The sequence below is a fragment of the Pelophylax lessonae genome, assembly GCF_965119305.1.
Source record: "Pelophylax lessonae genome assembly, chromosome: 2".
NCBI lineage: Eukaryota > Metazoa > Chordata > Amphibia > Anura > Ranidae > Pelophylax > Pelophylax lessonae.
In genome coordinates, this window is record NC_138769.1 from 101,484,662 (window position 1) to 101,506,082 (window position 21,421).

A 21,421-nucleotide genomic window follows, 5' to 3' on the forward strand; every position below is an offset into this window, starting at 1 on the left:
GAAGGTCTCATCTCCCTGCCAACCATCACAAAATGTCCACAGGACAATTCAGATACCTGTGACTTGGGACTTGATTGTGGATAGACAAGAACAGGAGGAGGGGACTGGACTTTGGAGATGCAAAAAAAAAAAAATGGGGTTGGAGGGGCTATACTTTGGAGAGACCAGTGAGAGCTGGACTTTAGAGAGACTGAGAAGGTCTGGGCATGCGTGCTATTGTGCTTGATTTGACTAATGTTACCTAGGTCATTGTCTTTGTCAGATGACATCAAAGATTTGCAAAACAGGCACTGCTGCCCCTGACCCAGATGGTAACAAAAGCTCCTAGTCCACTGGCTGTCTGCTGGAGAGTGCACCAGTTGGCAGTATGCCCCCCAGACATTTTTTACCTCACCCCCATTTCAGACAGGCACAGGTGTCAAACTAGGGGCCCTCCAGCTGTTGCGGAACTACAAGTCCCATGAGGCATTGCAAGGCTGATACAAGCATGACTGCCACAGTTCTGCAACAGCTGGAGGGCTGCCAGTTTGACACCCCTGGGATGCTTGGTATATTGGCAGGCTGGGCAGTGTCATTGCATCTTGGGCATGTCTTCATGGTATGTGAAGAGAGGATGGAGAATATGAATACTGATTATTGAAACCCACTTATTCCACTCCAGAGCATTCTCTTCTAAATTATTTACATCATATAATGAATTATAAAAGAAGAAAACGGCAAAAATAATTTGGATTCTCTGAATTTCAGATCAACAAAAAACCCCACAACAAAGATGGTAAAACCAGTTTAACAAATGCGTTTTATTATGTACAAAAAGCAATTGAAAAAATAATTTAACAGTCCTGAATGTTCACAGTTCTTCCGCAATTTATTGATCCCAAGACCGCAAAGATACAAAAGCAAACTTCTCAATTCACCTGTGAAAGATAAAAATAATGTATGTCATGTCACTGTATTTCTTTAAAAATGTGTATTGCGTTATATATTGTACTTGCATACCAAGGAATTCGATTTTATGAAACAGCTCAGTGTCCCTGAAAGGGGCAAGTCCATGTACCACCAAGAGCCTGAGGACAGATGGATCATGCGTGGACATCCGCCAGTCCTCTGTATTCTATGGGTAACTTTTTGCCAGGGCATTAGAGGGTGTTCGGACATGCAGGCAAAAATATTAATAACGGGAAACTCCAGTCAAAAATGATTTTTTTCCTATGAGTATGTTAAAGATCTTTATCTTTGATATTCATTTTCTGGCTAGCTGCTTGTGTAGCTTAGAAAGTCTTATTTAGAACTAGACAATCAGCTTCTTCCTGTTCTTTACCAACAACGCTATCTCCCTTTATCTGAATTTGCTAATCTGTCTTTCACTTCCTGAAAAGGTTGTCGGGTCTTTCTTAGACAGGCATGCCTAGGCCTGCCCAGCCACGACCCTCCCCCATCCCTCCAATCTTTCCCATCCCTCCTATCCTTCTCAGAACATGATCTCCTGTCTTCATAGCCTTGTTTAGACAAGTAGCTTCTCCTGAGAGAGGGAGGGGTCACATGACCGACGCAATATATGAAAGAAGGTACAAAGGAACATTTTTGAAAGTTTAGGATACAGATGCATTTCTATTGCTCATTACATGTTAATAATGAGTTTTAGGCTCCGTTTCTACTAGTGCGACTTCTCATGCGACTTTGGTCACATAAAGTCGCATGACAAGTCACAGCCCATTGATTTCAACGGCACCCGCTCCCATCTATGCCCCTTTGAAAATCAGCTACTTTGAAAAGGTTCCTGCACTACTTTGATCCAGAGAGTGTAAAGTTGGATCAAAGCTGCACCGAAAGTCGCATTCTAAGGCTACGTTCACATCTTGGCCTTGCTATTTACAGGCGTTTTTAATGGGCATTTTTCCAGGCGTTTTACAGCCTGTAATCTGCCCAAAAAGAAGCTCATGTACTTTTTTGAGCGTTGGGCGTTTTGCTTAAAACGTCAAAACGCTCAGATGTGAACAGGGGCTATTGAAATGAATAGGATTTGTCTTGTTGGGCGTTTTTTGAGCTGATCCTAGAGCAGAAAAACTCCCCAAAAACGCCCCAAAACGCTTACATGTGAACGTAGCCTTAATCACACAACTTAAGAGTCGCACTAGTGGAAACTTAGCCACTAGGCTAGAGTGTGACTTTGGAGTGCAACTTTGAATTCAGCTTTAATCCAACTTTACACTCTATGGATTAAAGTTGCATCAAAAGTTTGCATCAAAGTAGTTGCAGGTACCTTTTGAAAGTCTGAGTAGAAGTGGAGGTTTGAGTAAGTGCTGACTTTAGTGCAAACGCGTTACCTTTTATGTTCCTGTCATACCTGTGATTTCAATAAAGTTACCAAGGAGTGCAGCAATATCGCAGACTTTTGCATGTCTCTGTACCTTTTCAAAGTCGCTGATTTTCAAAGTCACATAGATTGGAACTGGTGCCATTGAAATCAATGAGCTGTGACCTGTCATGCGACTTTGTGTGTCCAAAGTCGCATTACAAGTCACGCTAGTGAAAACAGAGCTTTAGTCTACAATTCCACTATTGCAATTTAGATTGCGACTTTGATCCAACTTTATACTTTCTGAATCAAAGTTGCATCAAAGTAGTGCAGGTACTTTTTCAAAGTCGCATAGATGGGAACGGGTGCCATTGAATTCAATCAGTTGTGAGTTGTCAAGCGACTGTGTCCAAAGTCGCATGACAAGTTGCACTAGTAAAAACGTAGACTTAGTGTGGTTGACTGTATTATGATCATTGTAGACTGCAAGCTGAGACCCCAAGCACTTCCAGCTACACTGACAGTCTCTCCCCCCCATGTCCAGCTTCCTTCTCCTATGGTAGTCTTCATTCAAAGCCCAGCACAGCTATACTGTATATGTGCCCCTCCTCCGTTTACTGTGTGAATTTCTTAATTTCCTCATGAATTTGGATGTACAATGCATCCTTACTGATAACAGAACACTGGGCGGGAACCAATGATCAGCTCCTCCCATTCTGTATACGCCCACTGGCTACACAGGCACAGTGCCCCTCCCTGGAAGTGATGTCACTAGCTTTCAGTAACCACACCCACTTGCTGCTCTTGGACTCAGCAAGAAGAGGAATTGAGGTCATGTGACAGCACTGAAAACTGCAAAATAAGGGAGAAAAACTGGGATTTTTTCATTTTGACACATAAGGCTGAACTCCGCTTACATTAATGATTACAGGGCAGAAGTTAGGGTAATAGGCTGTACGTCTGCATTAAAGTCTAAACCTAAAGTCTGGGATTTAAAAAATACCCTTGCAGTGGAGCTCGTTAAGTCTAAATGTCTAGGAGTAGAGGAATATGCTTTAATACTGTATTCCTTTGGCCCACGTTATATTCATGAACAATGCACGACTGCTGCTCCTGCATTGAACTTGATGGCATCAGCGTGCGAAAACCCAAAGGGCACTAGTCCCCCCCCCCCTCCCATCCTTTTCTCTTCTTACAGGTTGCCATTGGTTGCTACTTAACCACTTAAGCCCCGGAAGATTTTACCCCCTTCCTGACCAGGGCCTATTTTGCGATTCGGCACTGTGTGACTTTAACGGACAATTGCGCGGTCGTGCGACGCTGTACCCAAATGAATTTGACGTCCTTTTTTTTCCCACAAACAGAGCTTTCTTTTGGTGGTATTTGATTACCTGTGCGATTTTTTGATCATGCGCTATAAACAAAAAAAGAGCAACAATTTTGAAAAAATAACAATATTTTTCACATTTTTTTATATGAAATTCCCCCCCAAAAAAATGTAGAAATCAAAAATTTTTTTAATTTTTGGCCAATTTGTTTTCTGCTACCTATGTTTGGTAAAAAAAATCACAATAAGCGTATTTTGATTGGTTTGCGCAAAAGTTATTGCGTTTACTAACTAAGGGAAAGATTTTTGTTGTTTTTTTTTTTTTTTTTAACGAGTAATGGCGGCAATCTGCGATTTGTTTTTGCGGTACTGCGACATTGCGGCGGACAGATCGGACCCTTGACTGACATTTTTTGACACTTTTGGGGTTACCAGTGAAATTACTACAGTAATCAGTGCTATACATATGCACTGTTACTGTAAAAATGACACTGGGAGGGAAGGGGTTAACTTTATTGGAGAGGGAGGGGTTAAGTGTGTACCTAGGGGCGTGTTTCTTACTATCATTGGATGTGGCTGTGTGTGTAACAGCACAGATCAACGGTCCTACATAGCAGGACCGAGTGATCTGTGCTTTTACACAGGGGAGAATGACAGGCGGCTTTGTTTACATTAGCCGCCTGCCTGTCTCCCTCTCCACCCGACGATCGCGAGTGACCGGCGGACATCGGGTCCGCGGGTCACACGCGCCGGCTTCTTCGGGTATGAGCGGGGGCGGGAGCGCGCCTCCGGCGGTGCGCGCTCGCCCCCTATTTGCTCCCAGGCTAGTGATGTCATACGGCGGTCGGCAAGTGGTTAACCACTTCTAGCCCAGGCCTATTCAGGCACTCCTCTCCCACATGAAAAAAAATCATAATTTTTTTGTTGAAAATTACTCAGAACCCCCAAACATATATATATAAATATTTGTTTTTTAACAGAGACCCTAGGGAATAAAATGGCGGTCATTGCAATTTTCTATGTCACACGGTATTTTCGCAGCAATTTTTCAAACGCAATTTAAAAAAATAAACACTAAAGTTAGCTTGGACCTTAACTGGTTAAAGCAGAGCTCCACCCAAAAGGGGAAGCTCCGCTCGTTTGCACCCAGTCCCCTCCACTGCCACATTTGGCACTTTTTTGTGGGGAGGGGGGGGGGGGTACGTAGTTTTGACGAGTGCCCACTCCCGGGTGAGATCGGCGATCTATGACATTTCCGACCCTTCTTTCTCCCCCCGCTGCCTTCTGGGAGACACACAGGTCCCAGAAGACAGCAGGACGATTCATAAAGCTCAGTGCAACCCGCGCATGCGCAGTAGGAAACAGGCTGTGAAGCCGTAAGACTTATCTTACTACAGATGCCGGTGCCTGCACATGAAGCCAATTGAAGAATGAGGTTGGGGTGCTGACATCATAGGATCCCTGGACAGGTAAGTGTCTCTATATTAAAGTCAGCAGCTACAGTATTTGTAGCTGCTGACTTAATTCTTTCTGATGAAGCCTGGATCTCCTCTTTAAACTTTGAAAATAAAAGCTACAAGCTAAAAGAAAACAAAAACCAGCGCAAATCAATAACCAAAAAACAAATGAACTACAATAAAGAGCTGTGTGTTGTATAGTGTAAGAAACACCTATACCGTGAAAAGAAACAATGAAATCGCACTCTTACCTCATAAAATACATATCACCATAGTGAAAAAACAATAGTGAATAGGCAAATAAATAAATACATCTTCTTTTAAATTATAAAAAATACATTTAAATTATAAAAAATACATAAAAATTGGTAAATCCATATATAATCCCACACGTGAATAGCGTCCTCAGTGAGTATAGGAAAGGTTCCTCTCCACCAGCATGCAGACGCACTATACACTCAGCAGACTTAATTGACCCCTATTACAGAGAGTCAAATTGCGCATATGGAAAAATCCAAGATGTCATACATGAGGTCACAGGAATGATTTCAAACCGCTGCTGTTATCCATTCAATATACATATAAATAGCGTATTCAAAGCTCCAGTGTTGCCATATAGAGAGGGAGAGGAAGAAACACTCTCATGGTGCAGTATATCAAATCTTTTATTAAAAAAAAAAAAAAAAAAAAGGTTGTATTGCATTTACTTCAAATAAGACAGGGATCAGCATGTATTGTATAGGAATGGCCGGTTTGCGCTCCCACCTGACCGGAAATGACAAATCTCAAACACCACCCAATACCGTTTCATCAGTCTAAGTCTGATGTCCTCAGAGAAAGCTATTCACGTGTGGGATTATATATGGACTTCACAATTTTTATATATTTTTTATCATTTAAATGAAGATGTATTTTTGTTTATTCACTATGGTGATTTGTATTTTATGATGTAGGAGCGCGGTTTCTTTGTTTCTTTTCACAATAGCTTCAAACTGATTGGTTGCCATGCACAGCTGTTCCAGATTCTGGCTGCTCCAGTCTTAGTAAATTGTAAAATGTTACATGGTTACTAGAGATCATTTTTCCTGCGATAAACAGAGGTAAGGGTCACAGATTGCTTAGTGCACTGTGGTTAACTAAGGAAGTCTGTCTCGTTCAGTGGCTCCGTCCCCCCGTCAGTGCATCTGCACACACACCATGGAAATGACATGCATGCCCAAAGACATGTTTCTAGCTTTCATATTAGCAGTCTTTGCACGTGCACGACAGGATTGGCATGTACACTGATTCTGGGTACCTCTGTGCAACGCGCAGATGTGTCGCAGGTTTCTCTCGGTATCCAAGCCCTGCAGCATATCTGCACACGTGATTGCCTAGGAGAGAAAAGCAGAAATTGGTGAGAAAAAGCACAAAAAAGTACTTACAAAAGCGTCCATGGCTAACAGAGGGAGTTGGCAAAGGACGACAACTTCACAGGGTGACGGTTCGCTTTAAAGGGATTAATAGCGGTATGCATAGCGTGCCTCTGTGACATATGGGGCTGACAGTGGTGGAGATAAAAACTCCCTAGCAATGGAGGCTCAGAGAGGAGCCAAAGGGCTCTTGGGGGCAGGGGTCTAGAGTGCTCTGGGGGTTCTGATGGAGACAGGGGGGACTAAAGCCCCGTACACACGCACCGATTGTCGGCCGAACGATCGGCCGTCTTTTGTCCGGTGCTGTCCTGTCGGTTGAAAAGTGCTAAAGACTGCACACCAATTTTGTCAGCCAACAACAGCCGAAGTGATGTCATGTGATGGTTAACTTTCCGTGTGTTTTTTCTTCTCTGAGCATGCCCAGTCTAGCTAATCGGCTGTTTGTCGGCTGAATTCAGTACTGACTAAGGAACAATCGGCCGTTCTGGTGTTGGCCAACAAAAATGTTAAAGCCTGCACACCAGATTCTGTTCGGCCGAAAAGTCACAGTCGGTTGTCGGAAGCATCATACTAACAAGCCAACAATCGGCCGATCGGACGTTGGCCGAATATTTACGGCCGACAATCGCTAAGTGTGTACGGGCCTTTAGGGTTTTTGATAAAGGAGTTCTGACATTGGGATGCTCCCTCGCTCTCTGTCCACTTACAAGCTAAGCAGCCCATAGATAATTTGATTTTCTTTCTTTCCACCAAGTGGAAGGGAAGAAAATCACTCAATTTTACCATCAACACAGTGTCAGTGGGCAGGGAAGCCTTCTCGTTTGGCAGAACACAATGATTGCTGCTAGCAGCTATAGCCATCAGCAGCAAACATATGTGAAAAAAAATCAGACCGGTTGGTTGAACCCAAGTCGAACAATGGATCCATAGATGGAAAGAATGTCGGCCAGTCACTGCTGAACTGACTGAATTTTGATCCGGCTTCAGACCTCCTTCTCGGTACCTGCAAATGCCTGGGAATGAAGGCAGATTCCCTTTCTTCCCATCACTGGTCATTTGATATGTCAGAAAGAAGAGCAATTCACCCTCCCCAGCAGGCACCTTCCAGAATGGATTGTTTAGGTGCGTCCTCATATTAGATGAGCTTGTACAGAGATTGTGCCATCATATTGTATTATGTGTTGTCAGCTTAAGGTTAACCGCCTAAGGATCTCCTCATAGCACATTTACTGCTACAGGGCGGCCCTCCTGTGCAAAATCACACACATATATATATGTATACATATATATACAGTGGGTACGGAAAGTATTCAGACCCCCTTAAATTTTTCACTCTTTGTTATATTGCAGCCATTTGCTAAAATGTAAAGAAAAAGGGGTTCAAATGAGCCCCTTTTTCTAGATGGGATGGCGGCAGGCTTTTTGTAAAAAGTAAGCATCCTTTAGTCTTTACAATAGGTTACTAGGCAGATTTAGGTGGGCTAGCCAGTGTATGGTCAGAATAAGCCCCAATCACTGTGGGGCTTATTCTGTAGCTAGGAAGAATAACATTCAAACTGTTTTTTTCTTGTTTTTCTCCCGCCTTTGAGCCTGCCCAGGATCTATTTAAAGGGGGGCTCAGCTCCTGAAGCACCACTTACCTCAGGAAGAACGTCGTGTCAAGTTGAAAAGTTTTGTTCCCCTCCCTCCCCTCCCCTCGGCTGTCGCGGCCAGTTTATACTTGTTGGGTCATCTTTGCGTGGTGCAAGGAGGGACTTTTTTCTTGTGGTTTATCCCCTTTTATTGGGATGAGTATGTTTGGATAATTTGCTTTTTGATATTATAATTTGTTGGTAACCTGGATCTCAGTGATCGGGTTAAAGTTATTGAGTTTATGTTAACAAATTTTAATACAAGTATTAACCACTTGCCGACCGCCGCACGACTATCTACGTGGGCGGTCAGCCCCTCACAGGCAAAGTGACGTAGGTCTACGTCGCTCGCCTGTGAGGGTTTAGGGAGCGAGCGCGCGCCGCCGGAGGCGCGCTCCCGCTCCCGCGTGGTCACGGACCCCCCCGCGCGCGTGACCGGCGGACCCGATCGCCGCCGGCCACTCTGCGATCGGCGGGGGAGAGGGAGAAAGTCAGGCAGCTTGTGTAAACAAGCTGCCTGTCATTCTCCTCTCTGTATGAGAGCTGATCACATGGATCTACTATGTAGATCCATTGATCACTCTGCATACAGTTGAAGCCCCAGCCAATCACAGTTAGAAGCACGCCCCTAGGGACACACACAGCCCCTCCCTCTCAAATAAAGTTAACCCCTTCACTACCAGTGTATTTTTACAGTAACAGTGCATATATATAGCACTGATTACTGTAGAAATGTCACTGGTAACCCCAAAAGTGTCAAAAATGTCAGTCAAGGGTCCGATCTGTCCGCCGCATTGTCGCAGTACCGCAAAAAAAATCGCAGATCGCCGCCATTACGCGTTAAAAAAAAAAAACAACAAAAATCTTTCCCTTTGTTAGTAAACGCAATAACTTTTGCGCAAACCAATCAAAATACGCTTTTTGCGATTTTTTTTACCAAACATAGGTAGCATAAAACAAATTGGCCGAAAATATTAAAAAAATTTGATTTTTACATTTATTTTTGGGGGAATTTCATATAAAAAAAAGGGAAAAATATTGCTATTTTTGCAAAATTTACGCTCTTTTTTTGTTTATAGCGCGTGATCAAAAAATCGCACAGGTGATCAAATACCGCCAAAAGAAAGCTCTGTTTGTGGGAAAAAAAGGACGCCAAATTCGTTTAGGTACAGCGTCGCACGACCGCGCAATTGTCCGTTAAAGTCACGCAGTGCCGAATCGCAAAATACCCCCTGGTCAGGAAGGGGGTAAAATCTTCCGGGGCTTAAGTGGTTAAAACGGCCGCGGCCTTTATTTTTCCAAAATGGTGTTCTCAGTCTCTTTTATTTTAGTTTAAGTTATTGAAAGTATAGAATAAAGTCCTGCCTGCTATCCCATCATTTAAGTTCATTCTTCTTCCTCATGAATGTACACATAGCACCCCATACTGACAGAAAAACACAGAATTGTTGACACTGTTGCAGATTTATTAAAAAAAAAAAACTGAAATATCACATGGTCCTAAGTATTCAGACCCTTTGCTGTGACACTCATATATTTAACTCAGGTGCTTTCCATTTCTTCTGATCATCCTTGAGATGGTTCTACACCTTCATTTGAGTCCAGCTGTGTTTGATTATACTGATTGGACTTGATTAGGAAAGCCACACACCTGTCTATATAAGACCTTCCAGATCACAATGCATGTCAGAGCAAATGAGAATCATGAGGTCAAAGGAACTGCCTGAAGAGCTCAGAGACAGAATTGTGGCAAGGCACAGATCTGGCCAAGGTTACAAAAAGATTTCTGCTGCACTTAAGGTTCCTAAGAGCACAGTGGCCTCCATAATCCTCAAATGGAAGACGTTTGGGACGACCAGAACCCTTCCTAGAGCTGGCCGTATGGCCAAACTGAGCTATCGGGGGAGAAGAGCCTTGGTGAGAGAGGTAAAGAAGAACCCAAAGATCACTGTGGCTGAGCTCCAGAGATGCAGTCAGGAGATGGGAGAAAGTTGTAGAAAGTCAACCATCACTGCAGCCCTCCACCAGTCGGGGCTTTATGGCAGAGTGGCCCGACGGAAGCCTCTCCTCAGTGTAAGACACATGAAAACCCGCATGGAGTTTGCTAAAAAACACCTGAAGGACTCCAAGATGGTGAGAAATAAGATTCTCTGGTCTGATGAGACCAAAATAGAACTTTTTGGCCCTAATTCTAAGCGGTATGTGTGGAGAAAACCAGGCACTGCTCATCACCTGTCCAATACAGTCCCAACAGTGAAGCATGGTGGTGGCAGCATCATGCTGTGGGGGTGTTTTTCAGCTGCAGGGACAGGACGACTGGTTGTAATCGAGGGAAAGATAAATGCGTCCAAGTACAGGGATATCCTGGACAAAAACCTTCTCCAGAGTGCTCTGGACCTCAGACTGGGCAGAAGGTTTACCTTCCAACAAGACAATGACCCTAAGCACACAGCTAAAATAACGAAGGAGTGGCTTCACAACAACTCCGTGACTGTTCTTGAATGGCCCAGCCAGAACCTTAACTTAAACCCAATTGAGCATCTCTGGAGAGACCTAAAAATGGCTGTCCACCAATGTTTACCATCCAACCTGACAGAACTGGAGAGGATCTGCAAGGAGGAATGGCAGAGGATCCCCAAATCCAGGTGTGAAAGACTTGTTGCATCTTTCCCCAAAAAGACTCCTGGCTGTATTAGATCAAAAGGGGGCTTCTACTAAATACTGAGCAAAGGGTCTGAATACTTAGGACCATGTGATATTTCAGTTTTTCTTTTTTAATAAATCTGCAACAATGTCAACAATTCTGTGTTTTTCTGTCAGTATGGGGTGCTATGTGTACATTCATGAGGAAGAAGAATGAACTTAAATGATTTTAGCAAATGGCTGCAATATAACAAAGAGTGAAAAATTTAAGGGGGTCTGAATACTTTCCGTACCCACTATATATATATATGAATCTTCACTTCCGCCTAGGGGGCACGAGCCACCAGCAGCCTGCTTCTGCTGTGATTACCCACAGTAGAAGCCGATCAGTGGATGCCGGGCACTGGATACCTGTCATTTGTTAGGCAGAGAAATAGAACGGAGATCTGTCCATGTAAACAAGGCAGATCTCTGTTCTGACAGGGAATAAGGTAAGGATTTTGTGTTCCTGCAAAGCAGGGAAAACAAGTCCATCATTTCCCTGAGCAAAAGCAGTACACGTAGTACAGTAAAGCACTGGCTGGGCACACTGTTAGTCCTTTAATTGCCCTAGATGTTTAACCCCTTCCAAGCCAGTGTCAGTACAGTGACAGTGTATATTTTTATCACTGGTTCCCGCAAGGTGTCAGTGTCTGACTGTCCTCCGCAATATCGCAGTTGCGCTATAAGTCGCTGATCGCTGCCATTTCTAGTATGAAAAAAATAAATAAATTCCAGTGTATATATACACACAATAGTTTATAGATGCAAACCAATCAATATTCGCTTATTGGGATTTTTTTTAACAAAAATCTGTAGCAGAATACATATTGGCCTAAATTTTTGGAGAATTTTTTTTTATTGGATATATTTTATAGCAAAAAGTAAAAATTATTGTTTTGTTTCAAAATTTTCGGTCTTTTTTTGTTTATAGCGAAAAAAAAAACAAAAAAAAAACTCAGCGGTGATTAAATACCAGCAAAAGAAAGCTCTATTTGTGGGGAAAAAATTATGCAAATTTTTACTAGGGCACAGTGTTGTATGACAGTACAAATGTCAGTTAAAGTAATGCAGTGCCAAACGTCAAAAAAATGGCCTGGTCATGAAGAGGGGTAAAATCTTCCGGAGGTCAAGCGGTTATACATAAGTCTGATGATACAGCATTTCTAGCCCTGCCCCTCCAGTGGATACTTTATAGCCGTGATGGCGAACCTTGGCACCCCAGATGTTTTGGAACTACATTTCCTATTAAGATCATGCACTCTGCAGTGTAGTTCAGCATCATGGGAAATGTAGTTCCAAAATATTTGGGGTGCCAAGGTTCGCCATCACTGCTCAATAGGGACATATATAAAGGGTAAATTACAAATTTTGTGGAGTGTTAATACGTGTTATTTTGTGCATTTCGTTATTAACATGCATTGCATTAACACAGCAGATTGAAATTAATAGGTTGCCACCGCACCCTGACATGCCAAAAAGCAGATGTGATCCATTTTTTGTAATGCACTTCCATTGTGGCACACTGTAGATGCATTGCCTTAGTGCAGGGATTCCCAAACTACAGCCCTCCAGTTGTTCAGGAACTACAATTCCCATCATGCCTAGTCATGTATGTGAATGTCAGTGTTTTTCAATGCCTCATGGGATGTGTAGTTCTGCAGCAGCTGCAGGGCCGTAGTTTGGGAATCCCTAGTGCATTCTAGCTGCAGTGTTCTACCAACGGGGGAGCGGGGGAAGCTGCCCCCGCCGGGAGAAGACAGTAATTATTGCTATCGGCTATGCAAGCCGCTTGCATTAAATCGCATGTAAATTCCGGCAGGCTGCTGTACCCAAGTTGATCATTCGAGATTTAAGCCCTCTATGGCCAGCTTTAGGCACGACTGGGGGAGGCCAGGCAGAGTAAAGGCCTGCAGAGTGGCCCAATCCTTCTCTACTCCACTCAAGAGTAGAAAAAAAAATTATAAAATAATACTCCACTTCTCACCTCAATCTTCTTTTTTCTCAATCTCTTCTTTCTCTGTTTCCTCCGCTAAGTGTCGAAGTTTTTCCTCCCGTTCCCGCTTTAACTTTGCTTCAATTCTTTTCCTTTGGTAGATCTTGGCGCCAGCGAAGGCCAGACACAACAGCACGGATTTTGCTGCTAAAATGTACATCAACAATGGGAAATTCTCCAGTACCTGCCATAGGAAAACATATATTAGTGCATGGGTGTCCAATCTTTTGGCTTCTCTGGACCACATTGAGTGTAGAAAAATTATCTTGGGCCGCATATAAAATATATACTATTAGTTAAGATATATAAGTAATAAAACACTGCCGCACCCTTCCTGTGCCGCCACGCCCCCCCCCCACCCCCCAGCACTAATTTAACACAACTAGTGGATGATCCCCTCCAAGGCTGCCTCTGTGGCCATGCCCCCGACTCGACTTCCTACCTTCCTAGCAAAAAAAAATAAAAAATTGTCAGGGGGCAGTGGGCCGCATTGCCTGTAGTTCCGGGCCTTATGGACGAAGGTTGGACATGCCTGTATTAGTGGTTAAAAAAAATGGTAATCATAGTCCTGGTGACTGTTATCTCAATCCCAAAATGTGGGCTGTCACCAGTACAGGAATAGAAGAGAAATCCTCTAATACAGGGATCCTCAAACTACGACCCTCCAGCTGTTGCAGAACTACACATCCCATGAGGCATTGTAAAACTCTGACATTCACAGACATGACTAGGCATGATGGGAATTGTAGTTTCTGAACAGCTGGAGGGGCATAGTCTGCTCTAATAGTTCTGGGAACAACCAGGGACTTCATCACTTTGGAGGGATTTCCTCTCACTTCCTGTTTTGGCTATGGGAAACCCAATGGAAACACAGATGGTAAAAAAAAAAAGTTCCCCATGACTAAGCTCCGGGGGGGGGGGGGGGGGGGAAGGCGGAGTGAAACGCTTTGGGGGCGTGGCCTGGTTGGAGTCTACGCTGAGGTTGCCACTCCATCCATCTCCGTAGGATTCTGTAGATGTGCAGGATTCCAGGGGACACCCCTTTTCCTTTTGAAAAAAAAAAATAAATAATAATTGACAAGGATTATAACCCTCCCTTATGGTCTGGAGACCTCACTTGCAAAAAGATACTGATAAAATAGAACGAGTTCAGAGATGGGCAACAAAAATGGTGAAAAGTCTGAGGGATAAAACATAATAGAAGAGACTTCAGGAATGTAATATGTACAGTCTAGGGGAACAAAGGGAAAAGGGAGACATGATTGAAACCTTTAACTACTTTAGGTCCACCCTATAGCAGTTTTACTGCTACAGGGCAGCACCTGTGCGCTGAAACACATACAGTATCTCACAAAAGTGAGTACACCCCTCACATTTTTGTAAACATTTTATTATATCTTTTCTTGTGACAACACTGAAGAAATGACACTTTGCTACAATGTAAAGTAGTGAGTGTACAGCTTGTATAACAGTGTAAATTTGCTGTCCCCTCAAAATAACTCAACACACAGCCATTAATGTCTAAACTGCTGGCAACAAAAGTGAGTACACCCCTAAGTGAAAATGTCAAAATTGGGGTCAAAGTGACAATATTTTGTGTGGCCACCATTTTTTTCCAGCACTGCCTTAACCCTCTTGGGCATGGAGTTCACCAGAGCTTCACAGGTTGCCACTGGAGTCCTCTTCCACTCCTCCATGACGACATCACAGAGCTGGTGGATGTTAGAGACCTTGCGCTCCTCCACCTCCTCCACCATTCGTTTGAGGATGCCCCACAGATGCTCAATAGGGTTTAGGGCTGGAGACATGCTTGGCCAGTCCATCACCTTTACCCTAAGCTTCTTTAGCAAGGCAGTGGTCATCTTGAAGGTGTGTTTGGGGTCGTTATCATGTTGGAACACTGCCCTGCGGCCAAGTCTCTGAAGGGAGGGGGGATCATGCTCTGCTTCAGTATGTCACAGTACGTTGACATTCATGGTTCCCTTAATGAAGTGTAGCGCCTCGCCTCATTGCCACCACACACGCTTGACAGCATCTGAACCAAATAAGTTTATCTTGGTGTCATCAGACCACAGGACATGGTTCCAGTAATCCATGTCCTTCAGCAAACTGTTTGCGGGCTTTCTTGTGCATCATCTTTAGAAGAGGCTTCCTTCTGGGACGACAGCCATGCAGACCAATTTGATGCAGTGTGCAGCGTATAGTCTGAGCACTGACAGGCTGACCCCCCCATCCCTTCAACCTTTGCAGCAATGCAGACAACCTCTGAAAATTATGCTGAGCACATGCACTCAACTAGTTTGGTCGACCATGGCGAGGTCTGTTCTGAGTGGAACCTGACCTGTATGGTCTTGGCCACCATGCTGCAGCTCAGTTTCAGGGTCTTGGCAATATTCTTATAGCATAGGCCATCTTTATATAGAGCAACAATTATTTTTTTCAGATCCTCTGAGTTCTTTGCCATGAGGTGCCATGTTGAACTTTCAATGACTAGTATGAGAGAGCGAGAGCGATAACACCAAATTTAACATACCTGCTCCCCATTTACACCTGAGTCCTTGTAACACTAATGAGTCACATGACACCGGGGAGGGAAAATGGCTAATTGGGTCCAATTTGTACATTTTCACTTAGGGGTGTACTCACTTGTTGCCAGTGGTTTAGACATTAATGGCTGTGTGTTGAGTTGTTTAGAGGGGACAGCAAATTTACAGTTATACAAGCTGCACACTCACTACTCTGTAGCCAAATGTCATTTTTTCAGTGTTGTCGCATAAAAAGATATAATGAAATATTTACAAAAATGTGAGGGGTGTACTCACTTTTGTGAGATACTGTATGTATACATGATCCTGCTTTTCCGGGTAGGGGGGCACACCGCTGGTGGCTTGCTTCCGCTGTGATCACACACAGCGGGAGCCCAGTGGAGGGTAGTGCAGATTCAATCCCCATCGAGCAGAGAGGCTATACAAACAAGGCAGATCGCCGTTCTGACAGGAGGGGAAGGCATAGATTTGGTGTTCTGGCAGAGGAGGGACTAGGATTTATGTCTTCCCCTAGTAAAAGAACCTCCCACAGTATAGTAAAACACTGGCTAGGCACACAGTTAACCCTGAAGTTAACTCCTTCCCAGCCAGTGTCATTAGTACAATGACAGTGTACAGCCACATCAGTGCTCATCCGTGCCACATCCATGCCACATCAGTGCCACTACAGTGCTTATCAGTGCCCTACATTGCCTCACAAAGGTTTATTGGGTAGTCAGGAAATAAGATTAGTAATTTTATGTCCCTAGAGCACCTGATGGTGCTCCCTGCATGTTGGGTCTCTGTATGTGGCCAGGTCTCACACATGTGGTATCACCATACTCAGGAGGAGTAGCAGAATGTATTTTGGGGTGTCATTTTTGCTATGTACATGCTATGTGTTAGAAATATCTTATAACTGGACAACTTTGTGTAAAAAAAAAAAAAAGTGTTTTAATTTTCTGTCCACATTTTCCAAAAACTTGTGGAAAAAATGACATGTTCAAAAGACTCATAATGCCTTCTAGATTATGTGTTGGTGTGTTTGCTTTCCAAAATGGGGTCATTTTGTGGGCGTTTCTATTGTCCTGGTGCTCCAGGGCCTTCAAAAGTGTGATAGGTTGTCAGGAAATTATACTGTATGTGTCATATTTTGCTCCTAGAACGCCAGGAAGTGCGACTTGGATGTTGGGCCTCTGTATGTGGCCAGGCTGTGTAAAAGTCTCATACATGTGGTATCGACATACTCAGAAGGTGTAGCAGAATGTATTTTGGGATGTAGTTGCAAGTATGCCTATACAGTGTGTGAGAAATAACTTGGTAATATGACAATTTTGTGAGAAAAAAAAAAATCTTAATTTTGCAAAGAATTGTGGGAAAAATGTAATTTTCAAAAAACTCACCATACCTCTTACTAAATATCTTGGAATGTCAACTTTCCAAAAGGGGGGTCATTTGTACTTCCCTGCCTTGTTAGTGTCTCAAGAAATGAGATAGGCCGTCAGTACATCAGGTGTGATCAATTTTCAATGATAGGCACCCTAATTTGTAGACTCTATAACCCTCACAAAGACCAAATAATATACACCTATTTGGGTTATTTTTACCAAAGATATGTAGCAGTATAACCTTTGGCCAAAATTTAAGAAGAAAAATTACAAAATTTGCAAAATGTTATAACTGAAATGAAGAAAAAAGGTTTTCGGTCTTTTTTCATTTATAGGGCAAAAAATAAAAACCCAATGATAAATAAATACCACCAAGAGAAAGCTCTGTGTGGAAAAAAAAGACAATGATTTCATATGGGTACGGTGTTGCATGACTGAGTAATTGTCCTTCAAAATGTGAGAGCACTGAAAGCTGAAAATTGGTCTGGTTAGGAAGGGGGTATAAGTGCCCAGTGGGTAAGTGGTTAATGACGCAGTGCAACACATGATAGTACAGTACTGTGTGTTGTGGTGTGCTGCAATGCATGTGCATCAGAGCTGCTCTGCCTTATTGTACTACTGGGGGTGCTATGCAAAAAAATTAATGCCACTGCAACGTGCCAACACATGCTTGGGCTTGGGTATTCTCCGAACTCATCTCTAGCCAAACTCTGAACTTTCCCTGAACTGCGGGCCGGGTCATTGCCACCCTTTAGCTCACATTAACAAAGCTGTGGGGCAAGAATGCTGCAGCCTGCAGTTCATTGAAGTAAAAAAAAAAAAAAAATGGGTGTAAGCTTGGGGTTCGGCTAGAGACTTTACACTATATTGTCAATAGTATTGGGACGCCTACTTTTACACGCACGTGAACTTTATTCGATTACCCAGTCTTAGTCTGGAGGTTTCAATATTGAGTTGGCCCACCCTTTGCAGCTATAACAGCTTCAACTCTTCTGGGAAGGCTGTCCACAAGGTTTAGGAGTGTGTCTATGGGAATGTTTGTTAATTCTTCTAGAAGCTCATTTGTGAGGTCAGGCACTGATGTTGGAGAGAAGGCCTGGCTTGCAGTCTCCGCTCTAGTTTATCCCAAAGGTGTTCTATCGGGGTGAGGTCAGGACACTGTGCAGGCCAGTCAAGTTCTTCCATGTCTTTATGGACCTTTTTGGTCTGGTGTGCAGTCATGTTGGAACAGGAAGGGGTCATCCCCCCCAAACTGTTCCCACAAAGCTGGGAGCATGAAGTTGTCCAAAATGTCTTGGTATGATGACTCCTTAAGAGTTCCCTTCACTGGAACTAAGGGGCCAAACCCAACCCCTGATAAACAACCCCACACCATAATCTCCCACCACCAAATGATTTGGACCAGTGCCCAAAGCAAGGTCCATATAGACATGGATGAGTTTGGGGTGAAGGAACTTGACTGGCCTGCACAGATTCCTGACCTCAACCCCATAGAACACCTTTGGGATGAATTAGAGTGGAGACTGCGAGCCAGGCCTTCTCGTCCAACCTCACAAGTATACTTATGTAATGGTCAAACATTCCCATAGACGCTCTCCTAAACCTTGTGGACAGCCTTTCCAGAAGAGTTGAAGCTGTTATAGCTGCAAAGGGTGGGCCAACCCAATATTGATTGAATCCTACGGACTAAAGCCCCGTACACACGTGCAGATCGTCGGCTGAACGATCGGCCGTCTTTTGTCCCCGGGCTGTCGTGTCTGTTGAAAAGTGCAAAAGACTGCACAAGAATTTTGTCCCTTGACTACAGCCGACTGTAGAAGTGATGTCATGTGATGTTTTTTCTGTGTGTTTTTTCTTTTCTGAGCATACCCAGTCTTGCAAATCTGCTGTCTGTCGGCCGAATTCTGTATTGACTGGCGAACAATCGGCCGTTCTGGTGTCGGCATACAAAAATTTTAATGCTTGCACGACAGATTCTGTTCGGCCGAAAGTGCGCTGTCGGCTGTCGGAAGCATCATACTAACAAGCCGAAAATCGGCTGACAATCTGCACGTGTGTACGGGCCTTAAGACTGGGATGGCATTAAAGCTGATGTGCGTGTAAAGGCGGGTGTCCCAATACTTTTGACAATAAAGTGTAAGTTCAGAGAACGCCCAAGCTCATTTCTAGTTAACACGCATTACTACAACGCACAAGATTGCAGTAGCCCCCCCCCGCAAGGGTCTGCATTAAAGTAAACCTGTCATGAGAAAAACACAGGGGCTGCCATTGCTGATCTCTCTCGGAAAACCAGCTGTCTAATCTCCAACCTTTGGCTGCAGTTACTTCAGAAATCCTTCCCTGCACACAAAGGGGTGTGATAGCCAGGCAAAGAGCATTTCCAGGTGGAGAGGTCATCAGTGACCGACCCTGCTACTACTAATAATAAATGCTGCAGCTACATTATTCACTGCACAATTTTATAGAAAAAAAATGCCAACGAGAAATAAGACGCCAAATCCCGTCAGGAAGCCTGAGCTTTGTGAACCACGCGAAAGTCCAGGGCGTGGAACCCCTGTCAGGTTTTTATTGCTGTCTGTGTCCCCATTAGGGAGATTCACTCTCTCCATTTGTCCTGGTGATCATTACCAACGAAAAGGAAAATCCCAAATTTTGAGTTGTCCCCAAAACAGGAATAGAGGGGAAATCTTCCAATGGGGACACTAGTTCTGGTGACAACCGGGAATTCTCTTCCTTTAGAGGGTTTTCCTCTCACTTCCTGTTTTTGGCTATGGGACAGGAAGTGAAGAGAAATATCCTCAATGGGGAAAAAACTGACAGGGGTTCTAACCTTCCCAAAATGTTCTGCCTTTAGTTCCACTTTAAGTGCCGGTTCACATATATGCGATGCGGGAACCCTGCAAATCCACTGCGGGTTCCCGCATCGCATTCAAATCGCAGGCAGATCACACTGCAAATTGCTGGGTGGGGGGTGTCAATACAAAGGTAACGACACCCCCAGATCAGTTCACATATCGCAGTGCGAACTGTCAGTTGGGACATGAATCGGATCGCATACAGTAGGTGTGAACACCCATGTGATCCGATTCTGCTGCAGACCAAAAAAAGGGTCCTGTGCGAGATGTGTCCGAATCCGATGCGAATTCAGCCATCCAATCTGTATGGCTGAATTGGCACTGCACAGACATCGCATGTGATTTTCAGAGCAGTGCTCTCCGCATCACATGCGATTTCTGACATCGCACCAATGTGAACCGGGGCTCAGTGGTGTTTTTAAAGTTGGTCTGTGGCTCCCCTTTACATTTAAGCATGCTTTCAGTGTTACCTGGATGACCATATATAAAAAAGATATTTAAAAAATGTATTAACTACCGGTTTAAAATCTTCTAGGAGTGACATAGTTAAATGTTTTTTGTTTTTTTTTTCTTTGACCACTAGATTGTGATTTCATCCGTCTTTGTGTCTCCACTCAGCAGCCATTTTGCCTGAACTTTCTCCTACAAGCAAAATTGGTTCGATCTCCAGAAAAATGGCGGACACCCCGCAGCTCAGTGCACTGCACTGCGGACACATCAGTAAAAGGAATCTAGCAGCCTTTAACACGTGGTGTTTCTGCTCGGCAGGCTGCAGGATGGTGTCTTTGTATTCAGTATTACTTACCATGGAGAAGAAGGAGAAGATAGAGATCTGCTGATCCCTCATCATACACATGTGACAGTCCTGATCTTCTGATGTCAGGCACACATCAGGAGGGGGATCTGGGGGTTATTAGAGTTTAATGACCCCCCAATCTGCTGAATCTTCCTCACTATCATCTCCTCTATAAGAAGCCATGGCTGCCCCCATCATCTGATCTCTGAGCTCTCCATTCTCTGCTCTGATCTGTCCATGCTGAGCTCCAGTCTGCAGAGCGTCATTTGAGCGACATTGTCACCATCTCCACGATTTACCTTCATCTGTGGGACATTGTCACCGTTTCTACTATCTGCGCAATATTGTCACCGTCTCTACGATCTGCCGCCATCTGTGCGACATTGTCACCATCTCTGTGATCTGAAGTCATCTGTGCAACATTGTCACCGTCTCCGCGATCTGCCGTCATCTGTGCGATATTGTCACCGTCTCCGCGATCTGCCGTCATCTGTGCGATATTGTCACTGTCTCTAAGATCTGCTATCATCTGTGCGATATTGTCACCGTCTCTAAGATCTGCTATCATCTGTGCGATATTGTCACCGTCTCTACGATCTGTCGTCATCTGTGTGACATTGTCACCGTCTTTACATACTGCCATCATCTGTGCGAGATTGTCACCGTCCCAACGATCTGCTGCTGGCACTTACCTTCCAATTGAACTCCATCGTCGTAGATTGCCAGCACAGTGAGATCAGAACGGTTCCTCTACTGATCACACTTGTAGATGAGCCGTATCTTTATCCTCAGACTGGACCCGCCACTGGGAGGAGCCCAACACCTTCCGGAATGTTCAGGCCTGCTCCAAAGATTGACAGAGGACAGATGTGTGTCGTAGTCCCCGTCTAGTTTCTGGGGGTCTATAGATCTGTTAATGTCATAGAACCAGCTGGAACGACAGACCAAAATAGCATCAGATGTACGTTCCGTGTCCCCCTAACAGAAACCTCACTTACTGTATATGTCCTGAAGAGTGACCGACCCTGATTTGTCACATTCATTTATATTACA

The 21,421-nt window shown here is 44.0% G+C and overlaps 1 protein-coding gene across 1 annotated transcript; it reads right to left on the reverse strand.

Moving 5' to 3' along the window:
• Positions 1-772: 772 nt before the first annotated feature.
• SMIM11 (small integral membrane protein 11) lies at positions 773-21,240 on the reverse strand. Its single transcript, XM_082247841.1, has 3 exons — positions 21,061-21,240; positions 12,796-12,988; positions 773-917 (listed from the first exon to the last, which is right to left on the reverse strand). Exons 1-2 carry the CDS (start codon positions 21,076-21,078, stop codon positions 12,797-12,799), a joined length of 210 nt encoding a protein of 69 aa, XP_082103967.1. The 5' UTR covers positions 21,079-21,240; the 3' UTR covers positions 773-917; position 12,796.
• Between the last annotated feature and the right edge of the window lie 181 nt (positions 21,241-21,421).